Raw genomic sequence first — 26,039 nt, forward strand, 5'->3', positions numbered from 1 at the left:
TCATGTTCCAATCTATAACATGATGGAACATGATATTTCGCGATAGCCATTCTGAATCCAGAGCCTACGGTCTCCACAGTGCAATGGTATTTTGTAGTATCAACTCTGGATTTACCAATCAAGAGATTAGACACTGAGGTTACTGGACTAAAACTACCCATTACACATGTTTTATTTGGCCAAGATGGTATTCACAATAAACTTAAAATTTTATAGGTAGAAAATGTTTTCCCCACTTCATCATGGTCTCCATTCTCCTTTACAGCATTATATCTGGCCTCACTTTACTTATTCATATTACATGAACTTGATTTCATAATCCATTCTCTAGCTCTAGAAAGCATATTAATTTTTTCCTAAAAATGTCTTTAACAGGTGAGAATCTGCCATTTGGTTTGAGGTTGACATTAGGTTCAAGTCTGGAAGACAACATACTACGCAGGCTTAGAGACAGCAGAGAGATGAATGCAGGTCTAGAGGTGAGACGTATGCACTACAGATACACAGGAAAGGATGTCAGTATTAGTTGGGAGAAGAGAAATGGAAGAGTTTTCAGCCAAAAAGAGACTGCATTCAAATGCATCAGGATGGGTCATTCTACCCTAAGTTAATGAAGAGGCATAATAAAGATGACAGCTAAATTAATGAGATGGATTAACAGAGCATGTTAAATTAAACAAATATTGAATATTTAATATGAAAATATGGACTCCATAATAATCATTGCTTTTTTCCCCTATCTTTGTCTGTTAAAAGCCCCATTACCAGCCTTACCACCCACCCACCACCACATCTATGTACTCAAACAGAAATACAGGCTTCTTCATCACACGAGAGAGACACACAGCAGCCACTGAGCTAATGTCTCTCACCTCTAATGCCATAGTAATCCGTCCAAAATTTAGATCTGTATCTCAATCTAGGCCAATCAGGATTTCTCCTTAGGCAATTTCAAGTTCTCGCTAGAGTTCCAAACCCACAGTTCATCCTGGTTAGAAGAACTGAGCAAAGTATTCCTTCACCCTGTATGCCTTCCTTTCCTCACCCAGACCCACCACTCTCCACTCCTATACAAAGTGATGACATGCAGAAAGAAGTAGGGAAGAAAGAGAACAGTCGAGCATTATTCAAGTTCTTCTTAAGGCCAGCACCACTCCTGTCTTTTAAGTGATTTGTCACTTAGTCCAGAGCTCTAACTATGAAGTATTAAATCCTGTGATTCTTCAAGTTTAAATTGCTTAGACACAGGAAGATGACCCCTCAAAAAAAATCCCCAATTTAACTTTTGCTTGAAAGAGCCCTCTATTTGAGACAAAAATAAAATTTCTGGATTATTTCCCTTCTAAATTATGTATATATTGCCTCAGTTCTCTATTTCAGTTCATGCACATAGTGACTGAAAGAAAATACAATCCGGTACTTTCTGCCCTGTTGACAGTCAACAGTAGGATTCCCTCTTTTTTCTTTTTTTTTTTTTTTTTTTGGAAGGGGGTCTCCCTTTGTCGCCCAGGCTGGAGTGCAGTGGCGCGATCTCAGCTCACTGTAAGCTCCGCCTCCCGGGTTTACGCCATTCTCCTGCCTCAGCCTCCCGAGTAGCTGGGACTACAGGCGCCCGCCACCACGCCGGGCTAATTTTTTGTATTTTTAGTAGAGACGGGGTTTCACTGTATTAGCCAGGATGGTCTCGATTTCCTGACCTCGTGATCCGCCCGCCTCGGCCTCCCAAAGTGCTGGGATTACAGGCTTGAGCCACTGCGCCTGGTCAGGATTCCCTTTTGATTGAACATGTCTTTCATAATAGTCACCTATGTTCTCTGTGACACATAACTTCTCCTGAAGCTGAAATCTCATGTATTCATTGAATATAAGATTCACTCATTTTATTTAGCTCCCATTACATAAAAAGCTTACTCTCACTCTGCAATTTGCAGCAAGTCCTAATAAAGAGAATTGGAGTGACAACACATTATTTATGGTAAATAGAGATGGGGTTATTAAAAAAAAAACATTACAAATTACATTTATGTTGAATATGGTGACCCTGATTTAAAAAACAAATTATATTTATGCCAAAGAACAATATCTTGTTTAAGTCTTTTAATCAATATTGTACATGATATGTAATTCTGAAAGAAATATTCATACTACTTATAAACAGGCATAAAAAACTACTTATAAATAGGTATAAATGCAATAAGCAGAGTGCATAAAACTAGTCTAATTGCACTCCAAATATTTCAGTCAAAAATAGGTACATTTACAGAAAGTAGTAACAACTTTTAATCATTTAACTAAAATGTCTTAAAGCTGCCAAGATAATTGACATGATCATCATCAGAAATACATGTTCATCAGAAACATTAAATTTTTTTCTTTTAAGAAGAGAAAATAAAAATACTTTGTTTTCTGAACTTTCCCTAAGCTATTTCACGTAATGGTAATGGCTTCTTACTGAATATTTGTGGTAATAATCTCAAATTTTCTAGGACCTGCCGTATTGTAAGTATCCTATTTCTAGTGATGGCTTGATGTGACAGGATGCACTCAATTTTATTTTTCCAGAAAAGCAATGCATTCTGCTTTGCTTTTTTCCTACTCAAAGAGCCGCCATTCTATAAATGTTCTCAACAGGCAAGTCCAAGGTGGGTACTCTGCTTTTACTAAACTAGAAACAAAAACTCAGACAGTGAGAAAGTCTGTGGCCTCACTGGAGAGAAGTGGAAGGGAGAGGGAATTATTCACTCTCCTGGACTCTGAAGCAACTTCCTGGCTTTCTGTCCTGCTTGTTGTAGACCAGATCTGGCAGTGGGAGGTATCTTCTCATAAGACCATGAAGCCAAGACTTATTTTAAAACAGATGAATTTTGGAAAACAAATTTTTTTTTTATCAAGATTGTTTTCCTTTCATAATTCAATTAGTATATGTCATAATGAAATTTTGTACATTTTCATTACAAAATTAAATACAGATCCTTGGCATTTCTAAAAAGGTAGTGTTGGCTGGGCACAGTGGCTCACGCCTGTAATCCCAGGACTTTGGGCAGCAGAGGCTGGCGGATCACGAGGTCAGAAGATCGAGACTATCCTGGCTAACACGGGGAAACCCCGTCTCTACTAAAAATACAAAAAAAAAAAAAAAATTAGCCGGGCGTGGTGGCAGGCACCTGCAGTTCCAGCAACTCGGGAGGCTGAGATGGGAGAATGGCATGAACCCGGGAGGCAGAGCTTGCAGTGAGCAGAGATTGCGCCACTGCACTCCAGCCTGGGCGACAAAGCGAGAGTCTGTCTCAAACAAACAAACAAACAAACAAAAAACAACAAAGGAGTATTGAACTTGTGTGTGGTGCATTGGAAGGAAGCCTCTTCATGAAGTTTTGCTATGGGGCTTAGGTTTTAAAGCCTTATGGACACCCTGTATATTGGACTCATGTAAATATCTGGCATGTTTTGGAGCGCATGCTTAAGTACATTTTGGTAATAGCTTCATTCATAAAGCTGCAAATCAAGTGGCATTGTATATACTTTTATATTTAAAAGAAAAAATTATTAAACATATATGAATACATTAAGATAAAAAGAAGTGATTACCAGAATGATATAATGAAAGTCATACAAATTTTAGAAGAATCAAAATACAAGATGTTCTTTTTAAACTTGGAAATAAGAACTCTCATCACAGTTATAGTCAAACAAGTGACACCATGGGCAGTTATCCTGTTAGGGTATATTTCAACAAAACCAAGGCAGATAAGGTAGTAGGATGGCACTCAAAGCATATCCCTTATGAAAATAAACTATTTTGTCATAATTGGACATGAGATATTCCGGTTACTTAAGTATTCTACCTTACAAAATATATTTTCAAAGAATTAGATTAAAACCAAATAGTGTTGATTCTGAAGCTGGTGAGTAAAATGTAGTATTTCCTCAGAGGAGGCAGAAAGTCACAATGGGGACATTTGTTTCCATTAATAAACAAGGGGAAGTCACACATGGTAATGGGTGGATGATCCTTTTTCTGGGTCGGTTAGAGATGCCACTTGCAGTTTCATATCGATGAACCTCATCTTACGAAAATGTTAAAATCTGCATTACCACAGGGAAAAGTTACGGAGGTGATCATTCAATTACAAAAGGGTTCTTATTTAAATTATTCACCACAGACTTACTTTAAATAGCATATTTTCTTTGTGTATATAAATCTTTCATTGATCATTAGCTGCTTAAAAGAGAAGGGGGGACAGAGCCTCTTAAACCTGACATGTTAAGCCACTGCTAATTGAAAATCAATCAACAATGAAAGGAACACTTCTCTGAAATTATGATGATTCAATTTACCCACGAATCTGTGGGAACATACTAAGGTGGTAAAGTAAGGTTTGACAGGAATGCTAAGTGTTTTAACATGAAAGCATAAAATACTGGTAACCTATTTTTATAATCTTATTCAAGCACCGGTTATTTTTCATGAAGAGTGCATATAATTTAGAAATCCTTAGTCATTTAGCCAAAATTTGAGAGGAAATTTATGGATGAACATATAGATCTCCTTATATTCAAACTTCAAATGATGTGGGTCTTTTTATAGTTTCTACTTTAATGGACATCAGTCATGTAGTGCATATTCTTATTCTGAAACCTCTTTCAATATTCTACAATATAATGTTCTTGATCGGTTTATTTCTGATAAATTGGCATTTATTTTGCAAATTCAGGAGTAGTTCTTGTTAACATAGGATACTCACTGTATTTTTCTATGCTAGTAAAGTTCAATCATTAAGAATGACTTAGAAAGCTTTGTGATAACAGTGTTTGTCAGGGGGAAAGCAGCATTTTTTTTTTTTGGTATAAAATGATAGGACTATAATCAAAACCTTCACGAAGAACTTGACAGGCATAATGGTGTAAAATTATTTTCCAGGTCTCTTGTTTTAAAAAATATTATACCTGTTTATAAAAGAGAAATTTTTTGGTACCAGAAAAAAAAAGAAATTCTGGTACCAAAACAGAGATATAGACCAATGGAACAGAACAGAGTCCTCAGAAATAATACCACACATCTACAGCCATCTGATCTCTGAGAAACCTGAGAGAAACAAGAAATGGGGAAAGGACTCCCTATTTAATAAATGGTGCTGGGAAAATTGGCTAGCCATAAGCAGAAAGCTGAAACTGGATCCTTTCCTTACTCCTTATACGAAAATTAATTCAAGGTGGATTAGAGACTTAAATGTTAGACCTAATACCATAAAAACCCTAGAAGACAACCTAGGTGGTACCATTCAGGACATAGGCATGGGCAAGGACTTCATGTCTAAAACACCAAAAGCAAGGGCAGCAAAAGCCAAAATTGACAAATGGGATATGATTAAACTAAAGAGCTTCTGCACAGCAAAAGAAACTACCATCAGAGTGAACAGGCAACCTACAGAATGGGAGAACATTTTTGCAATCTACTCATCTGACAAAGGGCTAATATCCAGAATCTACAAAGAACTCAAACAAATTTACAAGAAAAAAACAAACAACCCCATCCAAAAGTGGGGAAAGGATATGAACAGACATTTCTCAAAAGAAGACATTCATACAGCCAACAGACACATGAAAAAATGCTCATCATCACTGGCCATCAGAGAAATGCAAATCAAAACCACAATGAGATACCATCTCACACCAGTTAGAATGGCAATCATTCAAAAGTCAGGAAACAACAGGTGCTGGAGAGGATGTGGAGAAATAGGAACACTTTTACACTGTTGGTGGGATTGTAAACTTAGTTCAACCATTATGGAAAAGGGTATGGCGATTCCTCAAGGATCTAGATCTAGATGTACCATATGACCCAGCCATCCCACTACTGGGTATATACCCAAAGGATTATAAATCATGCTATAAAGACACATGCACACGTATGTTTATTGTGGCACTATTCACAATAGCAAAGACTTGGAATCAACCCAAATGTCCATCAGTGACAGACTGGATTAAGGAAATGTGGCACATATACACCATGGAATATTATGCAGCCATAAAAAAGGATGAGTTTGCGTCCTTTGTAGGGACATGGATGCAGCTGGAAACCATCATTCGTAGCAAACTATCACAAGAACAGAAAACCAAACACCGCATGTTCTCACTCATAGGTGGGAACTGAACGATGACATCACTTGTACTCGGGAAGGGGAACATCACACATCGGGGCCTATCATGGGGAGGGGGTAGGGGGAGGGATTGCATTGGGAGTTATACCTGATATAAATGACAAATTGATGGGTGCTGACGAGTTGATGGGTGAAGCACAACAACGTGGCACAGGTATACATATGTAACAAACCTGCACGTTATGCACATGTACCCTAGAACTTAAAGTATAATAATAAAATAAAATAAAATAAATAAAAAAAAGAGAGAAATTTTTTTACTCTTATTTTTGCCTTGATGGACATTTATAAATTCATGTGGCATAGTGTTATTTAAATTATCATTTTCTTTAAATAAGAATATAAATAAATTTCTTCTGTTATAACTATGTACTTACTATATGCATTTGGCTAGACTCGATGAATTAAATAATCTAAAATCAGTAATTTCTATAATTAAAAAGTCTCCTTGAAATATAAAAATTTAGTATGCATATTGCATCCTTAAAGGGGAGATAGAAATAAATTTTCTAAAATCTTATTTATCCTGTAATGAAGCCTGTATCTGCTGCCATAGTATGATACTATAGTAAGAATATAAGCATTATCAAACAAAGCATTGACATTCAAAATGCATTTCAGGAATCTTCTATATACAGTACTCTTTTATAGCATTCAAATGTCTCAAATACTAAGAGCAAACATGTATTGACTACTTAATATATGCCATGTAATGTACTAACATTTACATGCATTATCTGATCAAATACTTGCATTACCTCCATAGAGGTAGTACTATCTTGGTACCATTTTTATTGATTAGGAAACTGAAAGCTGGTTGTTCAAGGTCACACCAGAAATAAGTGGTGGCACTAAATTGTCACATAGGTCTGTGTGAGACTTCAACTTGGAGCCACTACTGTACACTGCCTCTTAATTATAACAACAAAAACAGTAATAATGATAATATGATGATGACGAGGATGATGATAATGGCAATAACAAGCTTTTGTAAATTTTTAATGTAAAAAACATGTAGCCATTTTGGGTCTCCATTTTCTCATCAATAAATGAAAAAGGTTTAGCCAGGTGCAGTGGCTCATGCCTGTAATCCCAGGACTTTGGGAGGCCAAGGCAGGCCGATCACGAGATCAGGAGTTCAAGACCAGCCTGGCCAACATGGTGAAACCCCATCTCTACTACAAATACAAAAATTAGCTGGGCTGGTGGTGGATGCCTGCAATCCCAGCTACTTGGGAGGCTGAGGCAGGATAATCGCTTGAACCCAGGAGGTGGAGGCTGCAGTGAGCCAGGATGGTGCCATTGCATTCCAGCCTGGGCGACAGAGCAAGACTCTGTCTCAAAAAAAGAAAGAAAAATGTTTGACCTGATAACTTCCAGACCCCCTCCACCTCCTAAAGTTCTTCATTTAGAACTGTGAAGATTTATACCTATATAACTTCTTAACTGACTGATAACAAATAAAACAGTAGTCTTAGTGCTGTAGCAAAAGAGTAATATGCATAATATGTGTCAGTGTCCAGCATGGGGACTAGACCAGGAGCTGGAAGCTTAAATGGACTCTCTGCATTGCTCTGTGACAGCACTCTTTCTTGGGCCTTTTCTTCGTTCTTCTTTCCCTTCTGGACCTTTTGAGAAGTAAGTGAACAAGAAAGCTCACACTGTCTCTGTCCCAGTTTTTAAAGCCTTTAAACAAGTGCTTCAATGTAAATTTGCTTAAATTCCTTATAGATGCTGGATATGAGACCTTTGTCAGATATACAGTTTGCAAATACTTTCTCCTATTCTGCAGGTTTTCTGTTTACAAAGAGCTAAAAACAGAACTAACATTTGACCCAGCAATCCCATTACTGGATATATACCCAAAGGAATATAAATCCTTCTGTCATAAAGGCACATGAATGTGTATGTTCATTGCAGCACTATTCACAAGAGCAAAGACACAGAATCAGTCTAAATGCTCATCAATAGCAGATTAGATTTTTTAAAAAGTGGTACATATACACCACAGAATACTATGCAGCCATAAAAAAAGAATGAGATCATGTCCTTTGCAGGGACATGGATGGAGCTGGAGTCCATTATCCTTAGCAAACTAATGCACGAACAGAAAACCAAATACTGCATGTTCTCACTTACAAGTGGGAACTAAATCATGAGAACACATGGACACAAAGAGAGGAACAACTGACACTGGGGCCTGCCTGAGGGTGGAAGGTGGGAAGAGAGAGAGGAGAAGAAAAAATAATTATTGGGTACTAGGCTTAGTACCTGAGACACAAAATAATCTACACAACAAACTCCTGTGACACAAGTTTACTTATATAACAAACCTACAAATGTGCCCCTGAACCTAAAATGAAAGATTTTTTTAAAAAGTGCTTTAACTGACTTCCAAACTTTTGGATATCATTGGCCCACAGGAACTGTTCTTACCTTCACGTCCATCTTTTTTATGGGACTGCAAACCTGTCCTAGAACTAGGGCTTGACTACTTAAAACTTTTTTTTTTTTTTTTTTTTTTTTTTTGGAGACAAGGTCTCGCTCTGTCACGGAGGCTGGAGCGCAGTGGCACAATCATGGCTCACTGCAGCTTCAATCACCCCGGCTCAAGTGATCCTCCCACCTCAGTCTCCCAAGTAGCTGGGACTACAGGTGCATGCCAACACACCAAGCTAATGTTTGTATATTTGTAGATATGAGGTCTCACTATATTGACCAGGATGATCTCAAACTCCTGAGCTCAAGGGATTGGCCTGCCTCAGCCTCCCAAAGTGCTGGAATACCAGGCGTGAATGACCGTGACTGGCCCTGACCACTTAAAACATAAAAGGAATTTCAACTTCTACTTAGATAGCAGTTTTTAAAGCAAACATGCAAAGTTGTATTTTCTTCCAAACCCATTTCTCCTCTCTGTCACCAAAAAGTGACCGAATTTGAGAATCTGAGATAATCATATAAGTTAGGTCACACAATGACCTAAACATACGAATACTAGTTTCCATTTATTGATTTATCGTCTGTTTAATGATATATGATAATAACTTAAATACTGATATGGCAAATATTCCTTTTTAGGTCAGTCACAATTTTTAGGGTACTTTTTGGTTTCAAAAGTAAGATAGACTACGAGAGCTGTTAAGAGCTACCACTTTCATTTACCTTGGGATGATAAATTTGGATTCAGTAGAATTGAATGCCACAGTTTAAATAATTATAATACCAGTCTGTATTTATCTTTCCATGGTTAAATTATTATGTCTATTTGTCCAAAATCTTTAATTTATGTCTAACAGGTTTCTTTCAGACACTAGAAATATGCTGATTGGTATGTCTTTATTCTTAAGTGGGCCAAAAGAACCACATTTTCCATAAAAAGCTTGGACTTGGGATATTATTGTTTTTCTCCTAGTAGAAAGGGTTTTTTAATTTGTGTTTGTTGGTGAAAATATTCTTGTATATGCTCTATGATCCAGTGAAATCAAATCAATGGCCTTACATTTGCTTATGACAACCAGTAGCGTAAATGTAGATGAGAAAATCTGGCCGATACCGACTTTCCTATCTCTGGGAACTGTCATATTTACATCACTTGTACAATTCAGCAAAACAATACTTTTTAGAATCAACAGTATTACCTGACACTTTCAGAATTGGGTATCAAATTCAACACCTAAATAATGTTGTTTCTAGAGTATTTATATTAAGTATTTTGTCACCCTAGAGAGGAAACAAAAAGATTTCCCAAGTTTACTAATACATAGTAGTAACCATTCAGAAAAGGTGTGGTCAATTAAGATCTATAATAAAATGTATAGACATTTTCCTTTGGTCTATTCCAAATCTAAAATTCTGCAACTACAGTATGGTGGAACAAGCCAAGGAGTGCTAATTAATTTCTAGTTTGACTTTTTATTTTAATTAGCCTATAGTTAAACTGGATAAAATTGCATATATTGGATAAAACGTGCATCCTTTTACTAAGGTCTATGTTTAAAAATTTGAAGTTTCTTTATGTCCTCAACCATTTTCCTCCAGATGTAAGAATCTGGTGAATCCTTGTTACCCACTCAGATACAAAAAATGCTTCCTTTTTAATAAGCTTAACAACGAGAATAAATTAGTAAAGAAAAATAAGAGTACGGTTGGGCAGCTTACACGGTTAAGTCTACACATTATATTCTCTTGCAGAAAATTTAGAGATGTGTGTCCTTTGTGTTGTGAACAACTTATTGTCAATTAGTGTTTATTGACATTCCATGTGCCCAGAGTACATCACAAAATTACTGGGTACTGTATTAAGAAACATAGAATCTGGAGGAAGGTCCTCGTTGAGCATTAGGATGAGCAAGAGAAGAAAATGGATAGAGATTAGAGACATTCAATTAGGTTTGTATGTTTTCTCAAGGGTAGGCATTTACCTAAATGGGCTAGATCTTTCAAATATGGATAAACTCAAAGAGTTGCCACTTGTACTTAATGAGTGAAGAGAGAAAAAGAGGTAAAAGAGAGGAGAGAGAAGTGATTTTACTATCAAAGAAAAGAGATCTTTAAGAGTTTTATGTTATAAAGATACATCTTTTTATTAATTTTGTTAAAGATTAAGTGGTATTTATACTTATTACGCACTTTTGGTGAGAGTTTATACAACTTCTCTGGTAAGAATTCTGAAAATATGTACTAAGAACCTTTAACAAAATTATTTCTACCACTATTTTTACTTTTAGAAATGTGTTCTGTTGAGATAATTATAAACTCAGGGGAAAAATGTATAGGTAAAGACCATCACATTATTTATAATAACAAAAATATGAAGGATTCAAATTTCCAGCAATATATATGAAATTATATGACATTCACATTGGCCAGTAAAAGGATATTTTGTGAGAATATTTAATAGGAGCAGAATGTGTTTATAATATAGAGTGTAAGAAAAAGATTCTTTAACCTTTATAATTATTTTAAAGCCAACACTGACATTTAAACAAAGTGATACCCATATCTAGATAAGCCATTAATGATAATTTTCAGTGAATTCTGAGTTGTAAAATATAATTTGTATGTTTAGGTCAAGGGTAGGGTGGATTTCTACTCTTTGAAAGTTTGGTAGCGATGGAATATGCTATCTGTTCTGGAAGGTTCTGAAAGTGGACTCCTGGCCATAACAGGCAGGCCACATCTCTGAATGACATTCTCAGGGCTCAGGTATAGCAAGACAATTGTGTCTGTCTTTTGATTCTCTTGACTATAGTAGTCTGAAAAAATACTCAGGCTCACCTCCCAGATTGACTTTCAGAACTGTACAGTGAAATTTCTGGGCCTTTTGCCCAAAAAAAAGTGCTACTCATATATTTGCTGATGCCTGAAAGTTATGTAAAATGGACAATGTTATTTTTTTGACATTTAGAAATAACATACAGGTGCCACTTAAAATGGAAATGTCAGGTTGTGACCACATATTGATTGAAATTCAAATCACATATTTTATGTGAATTTAGTTTCCATTATATGATTTTTTTCCTAAAAAATCTTCTAGTGCTTTCTTTCTACAATAAAATAATTTAAATGACCACTATCAAATCCTTTCCAGTTTGAAAAGATGAAGGAATTAGAAGAACAGGACACAAGGGATATAGAAAATGGGAAATGTAGGCATGGCTAGCAAATGGCAGAGAAAATGAATTTGAGGATGAAGAGCAAATCCATGCACTTCATGATTATATCAAAGTTCATTATTAATTAATTACATATATTTGTGAGCAAACTAGAGAATCTATGGACACACAGTTACTAGGGTTGATTGGCTATGTCTGTAACTTAACTAGGATGCTCAAGTTAGGTCACCAGACATGTACAAGCTCAGCTTTGTGTAATTCCTGATGATTTTTCTTATAATGTGACTCTTACAAGACTTTGGTTATCCTCTGAGGTCAACTCTCAATTTGGGAACAAGTGGAGGCAAACCTCTGAATACTTTGACAGTACAGTTCTGTTGAAGGTTTTCATCTTCTCATAAGAGAGTAAGTTATAAGTTCCCCATCATGGGTGCAGGCCACCCTCTTCACTCCAACCCATGACTCTTCACTCAGTCCCTCTTTCTTAGGATTTCTATCATATTTTGAACCTGCCGAATAGGTAGTTTTGTCAAATATGGAAAGGGCAAAAATCAAATCCTTAAGAAAATGAAAAGTCAAAATACATATTTTGGAAAAAATGTCTATTTTAGGCACCTCATCTCAAGTCTTTTTTGTCTTTAATATTCTTTCCTATTTTCACTTACCCTTTTTGATTCACCTACTAGCAATGCTAGCAAAGTAGCAACAACACTATTAAGGTAGTTACTTCAAATCAGCTGTTGCTCACAAATCCAAGGATTAAGGTTGAATTTCTCTAACTAGAAAATGATTTACCTGTACGCTATGAACCAAAATCATAAAACAACAAAATAAAAGTTGCTTAAAAGAATCCACTGGTTTAGTCAGTGGTTAAAGAGACCTCATGCTCCTTTCTGAGTGACAATAAAGGATTTAAGAGAATTTTTTGAAGCATTTTAGTAACAGACATGCCCATATTTCTTCAAATGAATGTATAGTCACTTCCAATTTTCATAAGAAATTTCCATATTTTTAATTTGCTGTGGTTACTCTTAGTGACTTTGTTCAAGAGAAGGTAAAGTTTTAAATATAGCTTTACCAATTATTTTATTTTGTTAAACACTGTGGTAAGAGGTAGAGAACAATCTGACTTATTACAAATTCAAAGACAATAAAAGGAAACCCTATGGGCAACAATCAACCATAAAATTCCTTTAATTATATTGTCAAGCAAAGGCATACAATTAATTTTATTTTTAATGTGTTCTTAATAGTAACTGGTACCATAAAACCCTTACTTCTTGGCCCAAAATGTTTATAGTTTTATATAAGTCCTTAAAAATACATCTTCCTATGAGTTATTGAAAAAATCAATATGCGCATGGCTACTTATGAGAATTTATATATAAAAATGTATTCAAAATGTAGCAATAAATTCTAATGTAATTAAGGATGCCATGGCATGCATAAAGTGCATGAAAATTTTGAGTACATCTATTTGCTTCATATGTGGCATTGTTTTAATGCTATTTATAATCTTCCATCTCAAAATAACAGCAATTATAATACTACTTGCATATATATGACATTAATTCAAAAGGCTTGAATCAAAGAAAGATATTAACACCCTGACTTGCATAAATCCTGTATGTTCATGCTTTAAAGTTAGCAAATATTAGCATCTCAAGTGCTAGAAAGCCATTGACCACAATAATTTTATAGGTGCTAAAACCATCATCATATCTTTGTGTACTATAACTTTGGGTATGTTATTAGTAAAGATTATCACATCCATAATCTTCATTTGGAAAATGAATTTATAGTGTTGATGCAAATTCTCACTCCAGGAATAACAGTAACAATAACTTAAGGGATGGTATACTGATTCTTTTTAGTTATATACAGTAAATGTATTTTCACTCTCGTATGATTAATATAAGAAGAAATTCCTTAACAAACATGGATATTCATTTAAATTTATATTTTTGATAACCTTTTATACTGCACCACTACAAACAAATCTTTTCTGCCAAAGTTTACGGTATATGCATGCATACTACATTTCAAATAAAATAAGACCTAAGAGAATATAACAGAATTGCTATGTATATATTTACAATTAAGAGGGAAATTTTTCATAATTTGGTATAACTGAACATAGCTAAATCAAACTCAAAATTTCTAGATGAATCTCTAAGATAAGTCAGAATTCTGATTTGTATATAATTGTATATTTTTTCAAAACATATTTTGTCTACAGCCTTATGCTAGTCCCTTAACCAAAAGTCACTTGGTCATATTTTATTAATATATTATCCAAAATATAACTAGCAAAATTTATATTATATTTGATTACACTTAAAATGTTTTTTAACCATAATGGTGACATTTATTTTAATAAATTGAACCTTTTCCCCTAAATTTCAGAAATTGCATTTTAACCTATTAATAGATATTATAAATCAAATTGTTCCATAGTGCCTGTTTGAAAACCAATTCAAACCTTATAAGATAGCACTGCAATACCATCACTAAAATCATCAGTCCATCTCATTTTCCAATAACCATCTAAATAGCATGTGAGGCTTTACATCCATATGTCCAACTGGGTCCTAAGGCACGCACTGCAAGGAATGAAATGGCTAGGTATGCTAGCATTTTCTAACTCTATTCCCTATGAATACAAATGGATTTAGCTGCGAGTATTACACTGGGTTACAATCTAGGCTTATTAACTGTCACAGTGTAATGAGAACAGTATATTAACTAGAATTAAGGAATTACTCACCCAGCTGGGTCTCCTGAATTGTCAGTTTACTTTCCATAGGATACAAAAGCTTGGGTGGCTTATCAGTCAGAGGGGCTGAAAAACAACAACAATAATAATACAGAGACTTATAGTTATGCTGCATAAAACTAAAAGATCGAATACAGTCTATTTTCCCAAATATTTTTCATTTTCAAAGTAGTATTAAAGCGCTCCACCAAGTAACGATGAACATACTGCAGATAACACCTTCAGGCAAGCTGAAAAGCTATTAGATTGTACATGAGTAAAACATAACACTTCCAGATTGACAGTCACACGACACTAATGAATTAGACCATCAGGACTGGTCAGTCCCTGTGAACGTATAACTGTGTTTCAGAAAGCATTTTCTTTTTTTTCTTTTTTTTTTTTTTTTGGAGACGGAGTCTCGCTCTGTCCCCTGGGCTGGCGTGCAGTGGCCGGATCTCAGCTCAGTGCAAGCTCCGCCTCCCGGGTTTACGCCATTCTCCTGCCTCAGCCTCCCGAGTAGCTGGGACTACAGGCGCCAGCCACCTCGCCCGGCTAACTTTTTGTATTTTTTAGTAGAGACGGGGTTTCACCGTGTTAGCCAGGATGGTCTCGAACTCCTGACCTCGTGATCCGCCCGTCTTGGCCTCCCAAAGTGCTGGGATTACAGGCTTGAGCCACCGCGCCCGGCCCCAAGCATTTTCAATTTGTTCTTTGTTTTACTTTTAATGGGATGTCCTACATTTTTTTCTGTGTTAATTAAAGCACACATGGTATATGTGGCATGTATTACAATGATTTTTTTTGGCATAAAGTTGTCTCATTATTCTTAATTCCATTCCTAGTTTCCATATCCTAGATCACATCATTTCAAAACCTGCCATTTAGTTATTACATTAAGTATTTCCTATATACATAATCTAAGTGAGGTAGATGTGGCATTAAATTAGCACAAGTACAAGCATGCACACCCACACCAAGGGAATATTTTAAATGATATTTTCCATTTAGTCTAAACTCTTTCTTACTATCATCCATTACATTTTATAGTGTTTATTGCTAATTTGCATGATATACTCTCTTCGATTTTAAGCTTCTACACAGTTCTGCTCTGTGCTCTCGTCAATTTCAATTATCAGCCCATAAATCTAAGAGTTTGTCATTAGAAATCTTGAAGATAGGTTTTCCACTGCATACTTCATTCCTAGCCAAACTAGACTATATCTGGACTTTAGTCAGTTCTCCTTCATTTAGCCTCCTCACTCTGCCCTGCCCTCTCTAATAGAATTGCCTAGGTCCCTTGAAACCTGTCACTGAAATTTCTACTCTGTATCAAGTATATAAATTATCAATTAATGATTGCTAAACTAAGTGTTTTTGCTTTGAGGGCTTTCTTTCTTCTTTGCCAAGTGGACATGCCAGCTTGGTTGATAACTGGAAGGCTAATCTAGGCAGAACTGTGAGGAGTTGACCACATATACTTATCACAAGAGGGTTCAAGAATTCAAGCTTTAGCAGCTTGCCTCCTCTTCTCTTTAAAGGAAAACACATTAAGTACAAAGAAATGACGTACCCCAAGTCAGAGAATAAAACGAATTGAGTTTTGAGTTTTAGTTTGGAAGAACAACTTCATATATGATTGATAGCTTTTGTTCATAGCTAATGGAATAATTATCCATTCATCTTTATTACTATTTAACAAGAGGATAGAAATAAAGGGCAAAGGAAAGTTTGGGTAATAGGATGAGATCAATCGCTTTGAAATTCTTCTCAAAGATATGACATCACTCTGATTAATCTTTAATACTCTTATTTCCTGCCTAAAGTGATCTTAATGGATTTTATTTTTCTGCTGCCTAAATAATCAGCTTATTCACTAAATATTGGCAAAATAGTCTGCCATTAATAGATTGGAAATCTACATTTCTTAGACTCTGGTTATCAAATGGTTTCAGTGAATTTCAAAAGCAAATATGGTATCTAAATAAGTGTTGTATTCAGTAAATTATATCAGTTTATATAATCTTGTAATTATGTAGTTACAAGTAGGCAACTTGACAGTTTTTTACAGAAAGAAGCTGAGAGAACTGTTCCCTGTTCAATTGCATACATTAGTTTGCAGTAAGGCAAAAAAATAAAGATCTATAGAGAAAGATAATAAAACTCGTATGCAGTACATTTGTTCAGAAATACAAAATGGTTTTGTGGTTCTCCATCATAACCCACCACCCACTTGATGGCATAATGTTACAACATCCTTAACATCTTTCATATTACTTTCATGTGGCAAACTAGATGTTAGTAAAGGAATTCCTTAAAGCTCAGTCATGGAATTATAGAATGTTGAAGCCAGGAAAAATTATATGCTTATTAAGTTCTTTGATTTGGAAACTGTGTTCTCTAACACGGTATGATTTTCACCATGTCCCTCTGAGTAGGTGGAGTTTGGGGGTACCCACTGGGCTCGGTTCCCTGCCTTGTTGTGCCACCCACTTCTCTTTGACAAAAGTAGCTCTGCTTTTATTTTACCTTATACATCAGTATTTCACCGAGGATGTTGACCACACAAATCCAATTCAATTCAATTGATATATATTAAACATAATAATGTGCCAGATATTATGATAGAGGGTCTGTAATATCTTTAGTCTCTGCCCTTATACCTAACAGTGCTTTGTAGTTAAAAAAAAATTAATAAAAATTTAAAAATAGATTTTAATTTAATAAAAAATATTAACTTTTTAAAAAAACTGGACCGATTCAACTCTCTTATTTTAGAGATCAAGGATCTGAGGTACAAAAAGATCAAAAGGCTCGCCAAAGATAACAGAGCAAATTCAAACTAGAATCCTTCCTAGATCTTTTCCTCCCCATTCTTTGTTACGTGCTCCTTGGAAAACTCTGTCAAGCAAATAATGCACGGGTCTGTGCAGTCTCCCCTCAAGGTGTGTGCAATCTGTTAGAAGAGTGGAAACATGCAACTGAATAATCATAACCTAGAGCAGGGAGCTCTTGCAGTGTAATCTGTCATCATCTATAAGTGTCATGTTTTGGTATTATGACGGGTATCAGTTGGATACATTTCTCATGTGATTTTCCTGTCTTTGATAGAAGTGAAGGGAAACTTCCAGAGACCACAACAGCTGAGCCACTGATCTGACACATTGTCAAAATGACTGTGAAAAGGAGGTGATTGCTAAAGCTAAGATGTAGTTCAGTTCTACAGTCACTTGAGGGTGACCAATTTTGCTGTCACAAAGGAAGAACATGAGCTAGATTTTTCCATTATTTGAATGTTTCTGGAACATTATGGTATTTCATAAATATTAGTTGGATTGAATTGACAACACAGAACTGGGAAACAAATGCGGCTATGGTAGTGACCAATTAAGATGAATATACACACAACCACAAAAACTCTCTTTATTTTCTGCACTGGCAAAGGTGAAACTAGAAGGAAATTCAAACAAATTACAATTTAAAAAGAAATGTTCTTAGCATTAGACCATGACTAAGCCAACTGGCTTTTTATAGTTAAGAAAACAACTTGTGTTACAGAGGCATTTCTCTCTTCCTTGAAAACACCTATACACACATATGGACACTCACTCACAAATGGAAATCACTTTGAAAACTAAACAAAGTGTAACAGTAATGATATGAAGCACAAGGTAATTTTAAATCCTAATCATATTTTGTCTACAAAAACCCACGGCAATTATAGTAGAGATTTTTCTCTCACTAATTTTGCATTAAACATAGCTTTGTATTCACCATCAAAAGTATTTTCAAGGCCTCATTTTATTCTTCAGAACATCCTATTAACAACGGTAAAGCTTTAGAGTCATTTACAATAACAGCAGACCTCTCTTACAGAGTTATTAATGTCTCTGTTGACAAAACTGTTCTGCATAATAGAAGGAAAATTTTAAGGACACTAATTTTTCTTACTAGCTACCAGCTAGAGAAACATCTAGAAGTCAGTATACATGAAGATGTGTACAGGATTGATTCCCTATCTATATTAAGTTTCCCTGAGTATTCATAAAGGGATATAGCGTCTCCCTCTTTTCCCCATCCCTTTTACACTTGAGCTATGGAACGGTAAAAAGTAAAACACTATCTTCCTGAAACAAAAATGACAATACCAGGGTAAAGAGGCCAAGATTCTTGAGTCTTTCTAAAGATCTTAACGTGGAGAGAAATGTGAGGTGTCTATGATACATGCACCTTTCTCTGTTGAACAATCACCTCTTTAAAATTTAATTTTAATCCTTCACATGCTAATCCCTCAAATACTATTGAGAATACTTGATACATTTTGGATATCTATACTTATCCTACCATAAAATGTTTCTTTCAAAATTATATGTAATTTTCATAATGTATTTTAACTAGTTCCCTTCACTTGGTTTCTTACAAGCATTGTGGTAGAGTAGGGAAGATTTCACACAGTTAGTGTTCAAGGAAACCGGTCTAACAGTTCCTAATTCTACCTTATTTATTTGGCAAGTTGGATAAATTATTTAGCATCTCTTAGTCTCAGTCTTTTTATATGGAGAATGTGACATAAATAGTCTTCCTGCGTGAATTGTTGTGAGAATTTAATAGGAAAACAGATTAAGTTCTTGCATATAGTAGATGGAAAATAAATCTGTTCTAATTATATCCATCAAAGTTTGGGACAATAGCATTTAGCAGCCTATATAGCCTGACAAGAAAAATATTACTATTTGTGAAATAATGAACTGGACGTCCAACCAAAGGATCAAAAGGGGTTTAGACTCTGATTTAAGAATCATTAACACTTTCCACATTAGTTTCCATAGCAGGGGGATTGATCTATACTCAACAAATCAATTCAACAAAAATATTTTAAAGACTTTTAAATATGCAAGAAAATGTACAAGGATTATAAGGGGATCAAATGTAAACAAAACATAGCATTTAGTCCTGATGGAGCTTATAATCTAGATAATTATAAATACATCCATATTCCAATTTCAAAAGCATTTATGAAAGACCTAAAATAGTCAGTACTAAATTAGAGATAAAAGAATGAGTAAGACATAGAGTCATTCATAAGGATGTTCATAGATGAGAGCATATTTATGATGCACTGTGGCGAGTGCTATACTCAGAGATAAATTTTTGGTGACCTCATTTAAATCCACCAACTAAAACTGGTCACAAAAAAATATTCACAGATTTATACAGCTGACAATAAAACATGCTTTGTGCAATTGCACTGACTCACTCCGTTTTACAATAGGCTGTTTGTGCATTTTTTTTTAACTTAAAAGAATTGACAAATAACTGCCTGTGTTCACAGACAGTCAGGGGAACTTGGATCACCCATAATGCTTCAACCTCTGAATGACTCAAGAGTGGAATTTCAGTTTTGCTTTCTTTGGCCTGGAATGCTTTAACATTAGTTTCTAATATTGGAGCATACATCTTGTGAGAGCTGTAGAATGTAAACACAATCTCATGGTCCTTGCTGAAGAAGGCAATGGATAGAAGAAAACATCAACATTTACTAGGTGAATCCACTTGGGGTGAAAGGGATGCTCTATTTTTCACTTATCTCTAATGCTTTGGGGTTGGCAACGTTTCTCCTTTCTGCTGCAAATAACTATGGTGACTAACCACAGAGTCATGGAGCCTCAGGAGCCTCAAAGAGTGAGGAGTGACTAAGTAACTGAACAGAAAGGTGCGGGGAGATCAGTTGATGACTAAACTAAAAACATATACAAGGTAACTTTGACTTAAGAGTCATGCCAAGGAGACAGAAAAAATACTTCCAAGGAAGTAACTCGTAATATATCTATCAAAATACATGTATTTAGGAAAGCCAAGGAATTCATTTGGCTAGCTTTGATACTTAGTGTTTTGTTCATTTAATTTGATATGGGTGGTTTGTAGTTAAACTATAAAAATATTCATTTATTCATTCAAAAAATATTTTATAAAGTATTTTCTCTCTACCACGCACTAGGGGCTATAACAGTGAACAAGACAGACAAAATTTCTGCTTTCGTGAAGCCTGCATTCCAGAGAAGGAGAAATAAAATAATCATATAAATGGATACACACATAATATAAGGTCAGGTGATTACAAGTACTATGAAAATTAAAGCAGCCATAGAGACTAACGTAAGTGCTATTTTAGAGAAAACTGTCAGGAAAGCTTGCTGTGAGGATTATTTGAAACCTATCTACGAGAAGGGAGGAAGTGAGTCATATCAATACCTGGAGGATGTTTATGCCAGGCAGAGAGAAGAGCAAGTTCGAAGGTGCTGAGATGGAGTATACTTGGCATGCTTAAGACAGGGCAAAGAATGTCATTGTATCTATAATGATGTAAAAAAAGAGTGATAATGAATTCAAAGATAGCCACTGGTCTATGCAGGAAGGGCCTTGTAGAACGTGGAAAGGACTTGGGTTTTATTCTAAGCATATTAGGAATGCTTTGGAGAGTTTTAAAAATAAGAGAGCCCCAAGTAGCATTTGTACCAGAGGTATCGTATCACTCTGGCATTTTGGTGTTCAAGTCTGGGAGAATGAAGTGGTGTGGAGGCAGAGAGGCAGAATGGAGGCAGGAAGGCAGGAAGGAAGATGTTGGGGCAGTCCAATGAAAGGTGATGGCACAGTGTTGGTGGTGGAAGTGGTAGAATTCTTTTCCCTTCAGTATCTATTTGGTAGGTAGAACTAACCCAATTTACTGATTGACTAGATGTGAATAGTAAATGAATGTCCATGAGTTAAGGGGGATGATCTCTAGTTAGGAGCCTGAGCAGATACATGAATGGTGGTGGCATTTAACAATATGTGGAGACAACATAAGAGAAGCAAGATTATGGGGGATTAATTATTCAGAGACAAGTTTTTATAAATCAGTTTAGTCACCTCTTTGTATCCATACGGACTAATTTTACTATTCAGTGTTGATTTATATTTCTAAAACGTAAGGCATTGACTGATGACTCATCTCCTTGTAATTCCCCAAAGGGAAGTGGTCTTGGAAAGTTTCATATTTTAGGCTAACGTCATAGTCATTTACTGTGAGATATACTCTGGCTAATTTCTACTATCCTTCACTTATTGAATAGGGAAACATCGAAAGCCTTTCCACTCAGGTCTGGAACAAGACAAAGATGTCCACTTTTACCACTTGTATTCACCATAGTACTGGAAGTCTTTGCAAGAACAATTAGCCAATAGAAAGAAATAAATGGCATTCAAATTGGAAAGAAGTCAAATTATCCTTACTTGCTGATGACATGATCTTATACTTAGAAAAATCTAAAAACTCCACCAAAAACCTCTTAGATTTGATAAATGAATTCAGTGAAGTTGCAGGATAATAATCAACATACAAAAATTAGTAGCATTTCTATACACAAATAATTAGCTCAGAACAAAATCCCCTTTACAATAGCACAAAAAAATAGAATATGTATGAATAAGTTTAACCAGGGAGATGAAAGATCTCTACAAGGAAAACTATAAAACACTGATGAAGAAAGTTGAAGAGGATGCAAACAAATGAAAAGATATCCCACACTCATATTATAGATTGGAAGAATTAATATCATTAAAATGACCATACTGCCCAAAGCAATTGACAGATTCATTGCAATCCTATCAAAGTACTGACGTCATTTTTCACAGAAGTAGAAAAAAGCAATCCTAAAATTCATATGGAACGAAATAGAGCCCAAGGAGCCAAAGCAATCCTAATCAAAAAGAACAAAGTTGGAGGCATCACACTACTTGAGTTCAAATTGTACTACAAAGCAATAGTAACCAATATAGAATGGTACTGGCACAAAAACAAACACATACACCAATGGAACAGAATAGAGAGCCCAGAAACAAACCCACGCACTTACAGTCAACTCATTTTTTGACAAAGGCACCAGGAACGTACATTGGGGAAAAGATAGTCTCTTTAATAAATGGTGTGGGAAAACTGGATATTCATATTCCGAAAAATAGATACCCATCTTTTACCATATACAAAAATAAACTAAAAATAGATTAAAGACTTAAATATAAGATTTGAAACTATAAAACTGCTAGACAAAAACATTGGGGAAATGCTAGGGGACATTGGTCTGGGCGAAGATTTTTTGGTTAAGCCCTCAAAAGCACAGGCAACCAAAGCAAAAACAGACAACTGAGATTACATTAGGCTACAAAGCTTTTGCACAGCGAAGGGAACAGTTAACAAAGTGAAGAGACAACCTACAAATTGGAAGAAATTATCTGCAAATGATCCATCTGACAAGGTGATATGGTTGGCTCTTCATCCCCACCCAAATCTCATGTCGAATTGTAATCCTCAATGTTGGAGGAGGGGCCTCGTGGGAGGTGACTGGATCATGGGGGCAGACTTCCCACTTGCTGTTCTCATGATAGTGAGTGAGTTCTCAGGAGATCTGGTTGATTAAAAGTATGTAGCACTTCCCCCTTCGCTCTCTCTCTCCTGCTCTGCCATATGAAGATGTGCCTGCTTCTTCTTCACCTTCTGCCTGATTGTAAATTTCCTGTGGCCTCCCCAGCCATGCTTCCTGTACTGCCTGCAGAACTGTGAGTCAATTAAAGCTCTTTTCTTCATAAATTACCCAGTCTCAGGTAGTTCCTTATATGAATGCAAGAATGAACTAATACACAAGGGATTAGTAAGCAGAATATATAAAGATCTCAAACAACTCAATAGCAAAAATCTTCCTCCAAAAATCAAATTATCCCATAAGAAAATCAGCAAAGGACCCAAATAGATATTTCTTAAAAGAAAACATGCAAATGGCTAACAGATATCTGAAAAAAAAAAAAAGTTCAACATCAACTAATCATCTGAGAAATGCAAATTAAAACCACAAAGAGCTGTAATACCCGCTACATGGGAGGCTGAGGCAGGAGAATCGCTTGAACCCGCAAGGTGGGGGTTGCAGTGAGCTGAGATCATGCCATTGCACTCTAGCCTGGGCAACAACAGCAAAACTCCGTCTCAAAACAAAAACAAAAACCACGAAGAGAAATTTCAGCCTAGCTAGAAATGCTATTTATTATCAAAAAGACAAAAAATAACAAATGTTAAGAGAGGCTGCAGAGAAAAGTGAATGCCTGTACACTGTTGGTGGAAATGTAAAGTAGTACAGCCATTGTGGAAAACTCTACGGAGATTCCTCAACATACTAAAAAGAAAATGTGGCATATGTACACAACGGAATATTATTCAGCAATAAAACAGTATGAAATTCTGTCATTTGCAGCAAGATAGATGGAAAGTCATTATATTAAGTAAAATAAGCCAGGCAAAGAAAGAAAAATATCATATTTTCTCACCCATATGTGAGAGCAAAACAAGTGAATCTTATGAAAGTAGAGAATAGAATGACTGTTATGAGAGGCTGGGGAGGGGGTGATGAAGAGAAGTTGATTAACATGTACAAAAATATAGTTAGATAGAAGGAATAAATTCTAGAGTTATTGTACAGCAGGAAAATTATAATTAGGAATACTTTATTGCATATATCATAACAGCTAGAAGAGAATAATTGTAATGTTCCCACCAACATAAAGAATTGGTAAATATTTGAGATGATGGCTATCCCCATTACCCTGATTTGATCATTACACATTGTCTACATTCATCAAAATATCACATACACCCCAAAATGTATATAATTATGACACATCAATAAAAAGTATACACCCACATTTATTTTTTGACTAATACAAACAGGGTCCTGCTTATCCAAGTTCCTAAGAACAATTCTCCAGTACTTCCTTAGTTCACTGATATGTGGAACATATTTAATTGGCAAATTGGATATAATCACGATTAATTTAGTTTGCTCTCATTAAAAAATATTTATTATGAAGTACTATCCTAACATATGAGTTACAGAATTTACATTTAGTTGCTATCCAGTATCTTGATAAACCTCCAAGGTAAAAGAAACAATGGAAATACTCTATTCATTATTTTCATAATGGAATTACTCAAGAATACCAAAGGAAACTGTGGTCAACATGGAGATAATGTTAAGGTTCAGGGTCTCTATTCATTTTTCGCCTTCTACATTTGTCCTTTATGCCACAGCTTTCATTGTCTCCAGCCCTGTTTGATGAACCAAGACTCATGACAGATCCCAGAACAGATTTAATCACCCACTAAACCCTGATTCTGACCAAATGAGTGGAGAAAAACATGGAAGGTAAACAAAAGAGAGTATCACTAGATATAGAATAAATAAAGGTGGTTCAGTGTTTTTAAATTTCACATTTAAAACAATTGCTGCAGTAGATTTTGCATAAATGTTGTGAGGATGAATTCCAACTGATTGCATGACTAATTTCAGCCATTTTAAATAAATTTGTGTGTAGTCAGTGCTAAAGAAAAGATGGTGAGAAAAATGAAACAATATATAATTATCGAGAGAAATGATGATGAAGCATAGGAAAAGGATGCTGATTGATGTAAAAGCTATAATCAAGTAGGTGAGCATGCCAACTACTGTTTTCACTTCTATTGACAGGCAAAAATAATAATAATAATAACAGTTACTAATTATCTTCTAGGAACAATAGTCTATTCCAAGAAATTATGTATCCTGTGAGGGAAAGCATCTCTAGCAATGAGGAAGTATGCAAAATGATCATAGCATATCTTTTTTCTTCTTTCTATTAGCAGATAAAAGGCCTTCAGAAATGAAAAAGGATAACTCCCAAGTTATTTAGAAATGCTTATCAAAATAAAATTTTGGAATACGAAAAAGGTACAATGTTACTGTGAAAGTCAGAACATTGTAAATTCTCTGCTTATCTCAAGATATCACAAAAAGACATTATATTTCTAAGTATAGTATAATGTAATTTAATGACCTTCCAGATTATACTGAGTTGGTTTATATATACTTGTGCTTCTGAAGAAGATATTTACATTTCTTGGTATTCTGTTCTTGATACACAGTCCTGCATGATTACTCATTGGCATGGTTTTATGACAGTGGTTCTCAACTGAGATGGTCACAATTCGTAGGGGGTGTTACTTGACAATGGACGCTGCTAGAGATCTTACAATGCACAGGAAAGATGTACGCAAGAATTATCTGGCCCTAGATGTCAATAGTGCTCAATAATTCCGAGGTTGAAAAATTCTGCCGTATGCTAGCCACATATGAAAAGTGGTTTTATTACCTCTATTTCAAACCAGAAATGGTCAGGAAAGTTAAATTTTTTGGTAGACACAAAGCTATTGTTAACACGGAACTGTTGAAACATAGTGGTGGAAGCTGCAGCCTGGGCTGTCATAGAGTGGACCACAGCCATGAAGGAAGCCATGAAGGGTTTAGAACCTTGTACAGGCTTAGTAACCAGAAAGATCAGGTATGATAGGGTACCGGGGAAAGATGCAAGGCCAAAATGAGAAGGACTGATGAAAATTCGAATAAAGAATGAGTAACCTACTCTTTCATCTTCCAAATCCCCATATGA

The 26,039-nt window shown here is 35.4% G+C and overlaps 1 protein-coding gene across 1 annotated transcript in view; it reads right to left on the reverse strand.

The window, feature by feature from the left end:
• The window catches only part of IL1RAPL1 (interleukin 1 receptor accessory protein like 1), a 1,416,649-nt gene that overhangs the window by 294,508 nt on the left and 1,096,102 nt on the right, over positions 1 to 26,039 (reverse strand). Inside the window, exon 6 of the mRNA XM_023202962.1 lies at positions 14,544 to 14,618. Coding sequence (XP_023058730.1) covers positions 14,544 to 14,618 — 75 coding nt within the window. The remainder of the gene's footprint in view (positions 1 to 14,543; positions 14,619 to 26,039) is intronic.

This window comes from Piliocolobus tephrosceles, chromosome 12 (genome assembly GCF_002776525.5).
Source record: "Piliocolobus tephrosceles isolate RC106 chromosome 12, ASM277652v3, whole genome shotgun sequence".
Classification (NCBI taxonomy): Eukaryota; Metazoa; Chordata; class Mammalia; order Primates; family Cercopithecidae; genus Piliocolobus; species Piliocolobus tephrosceles.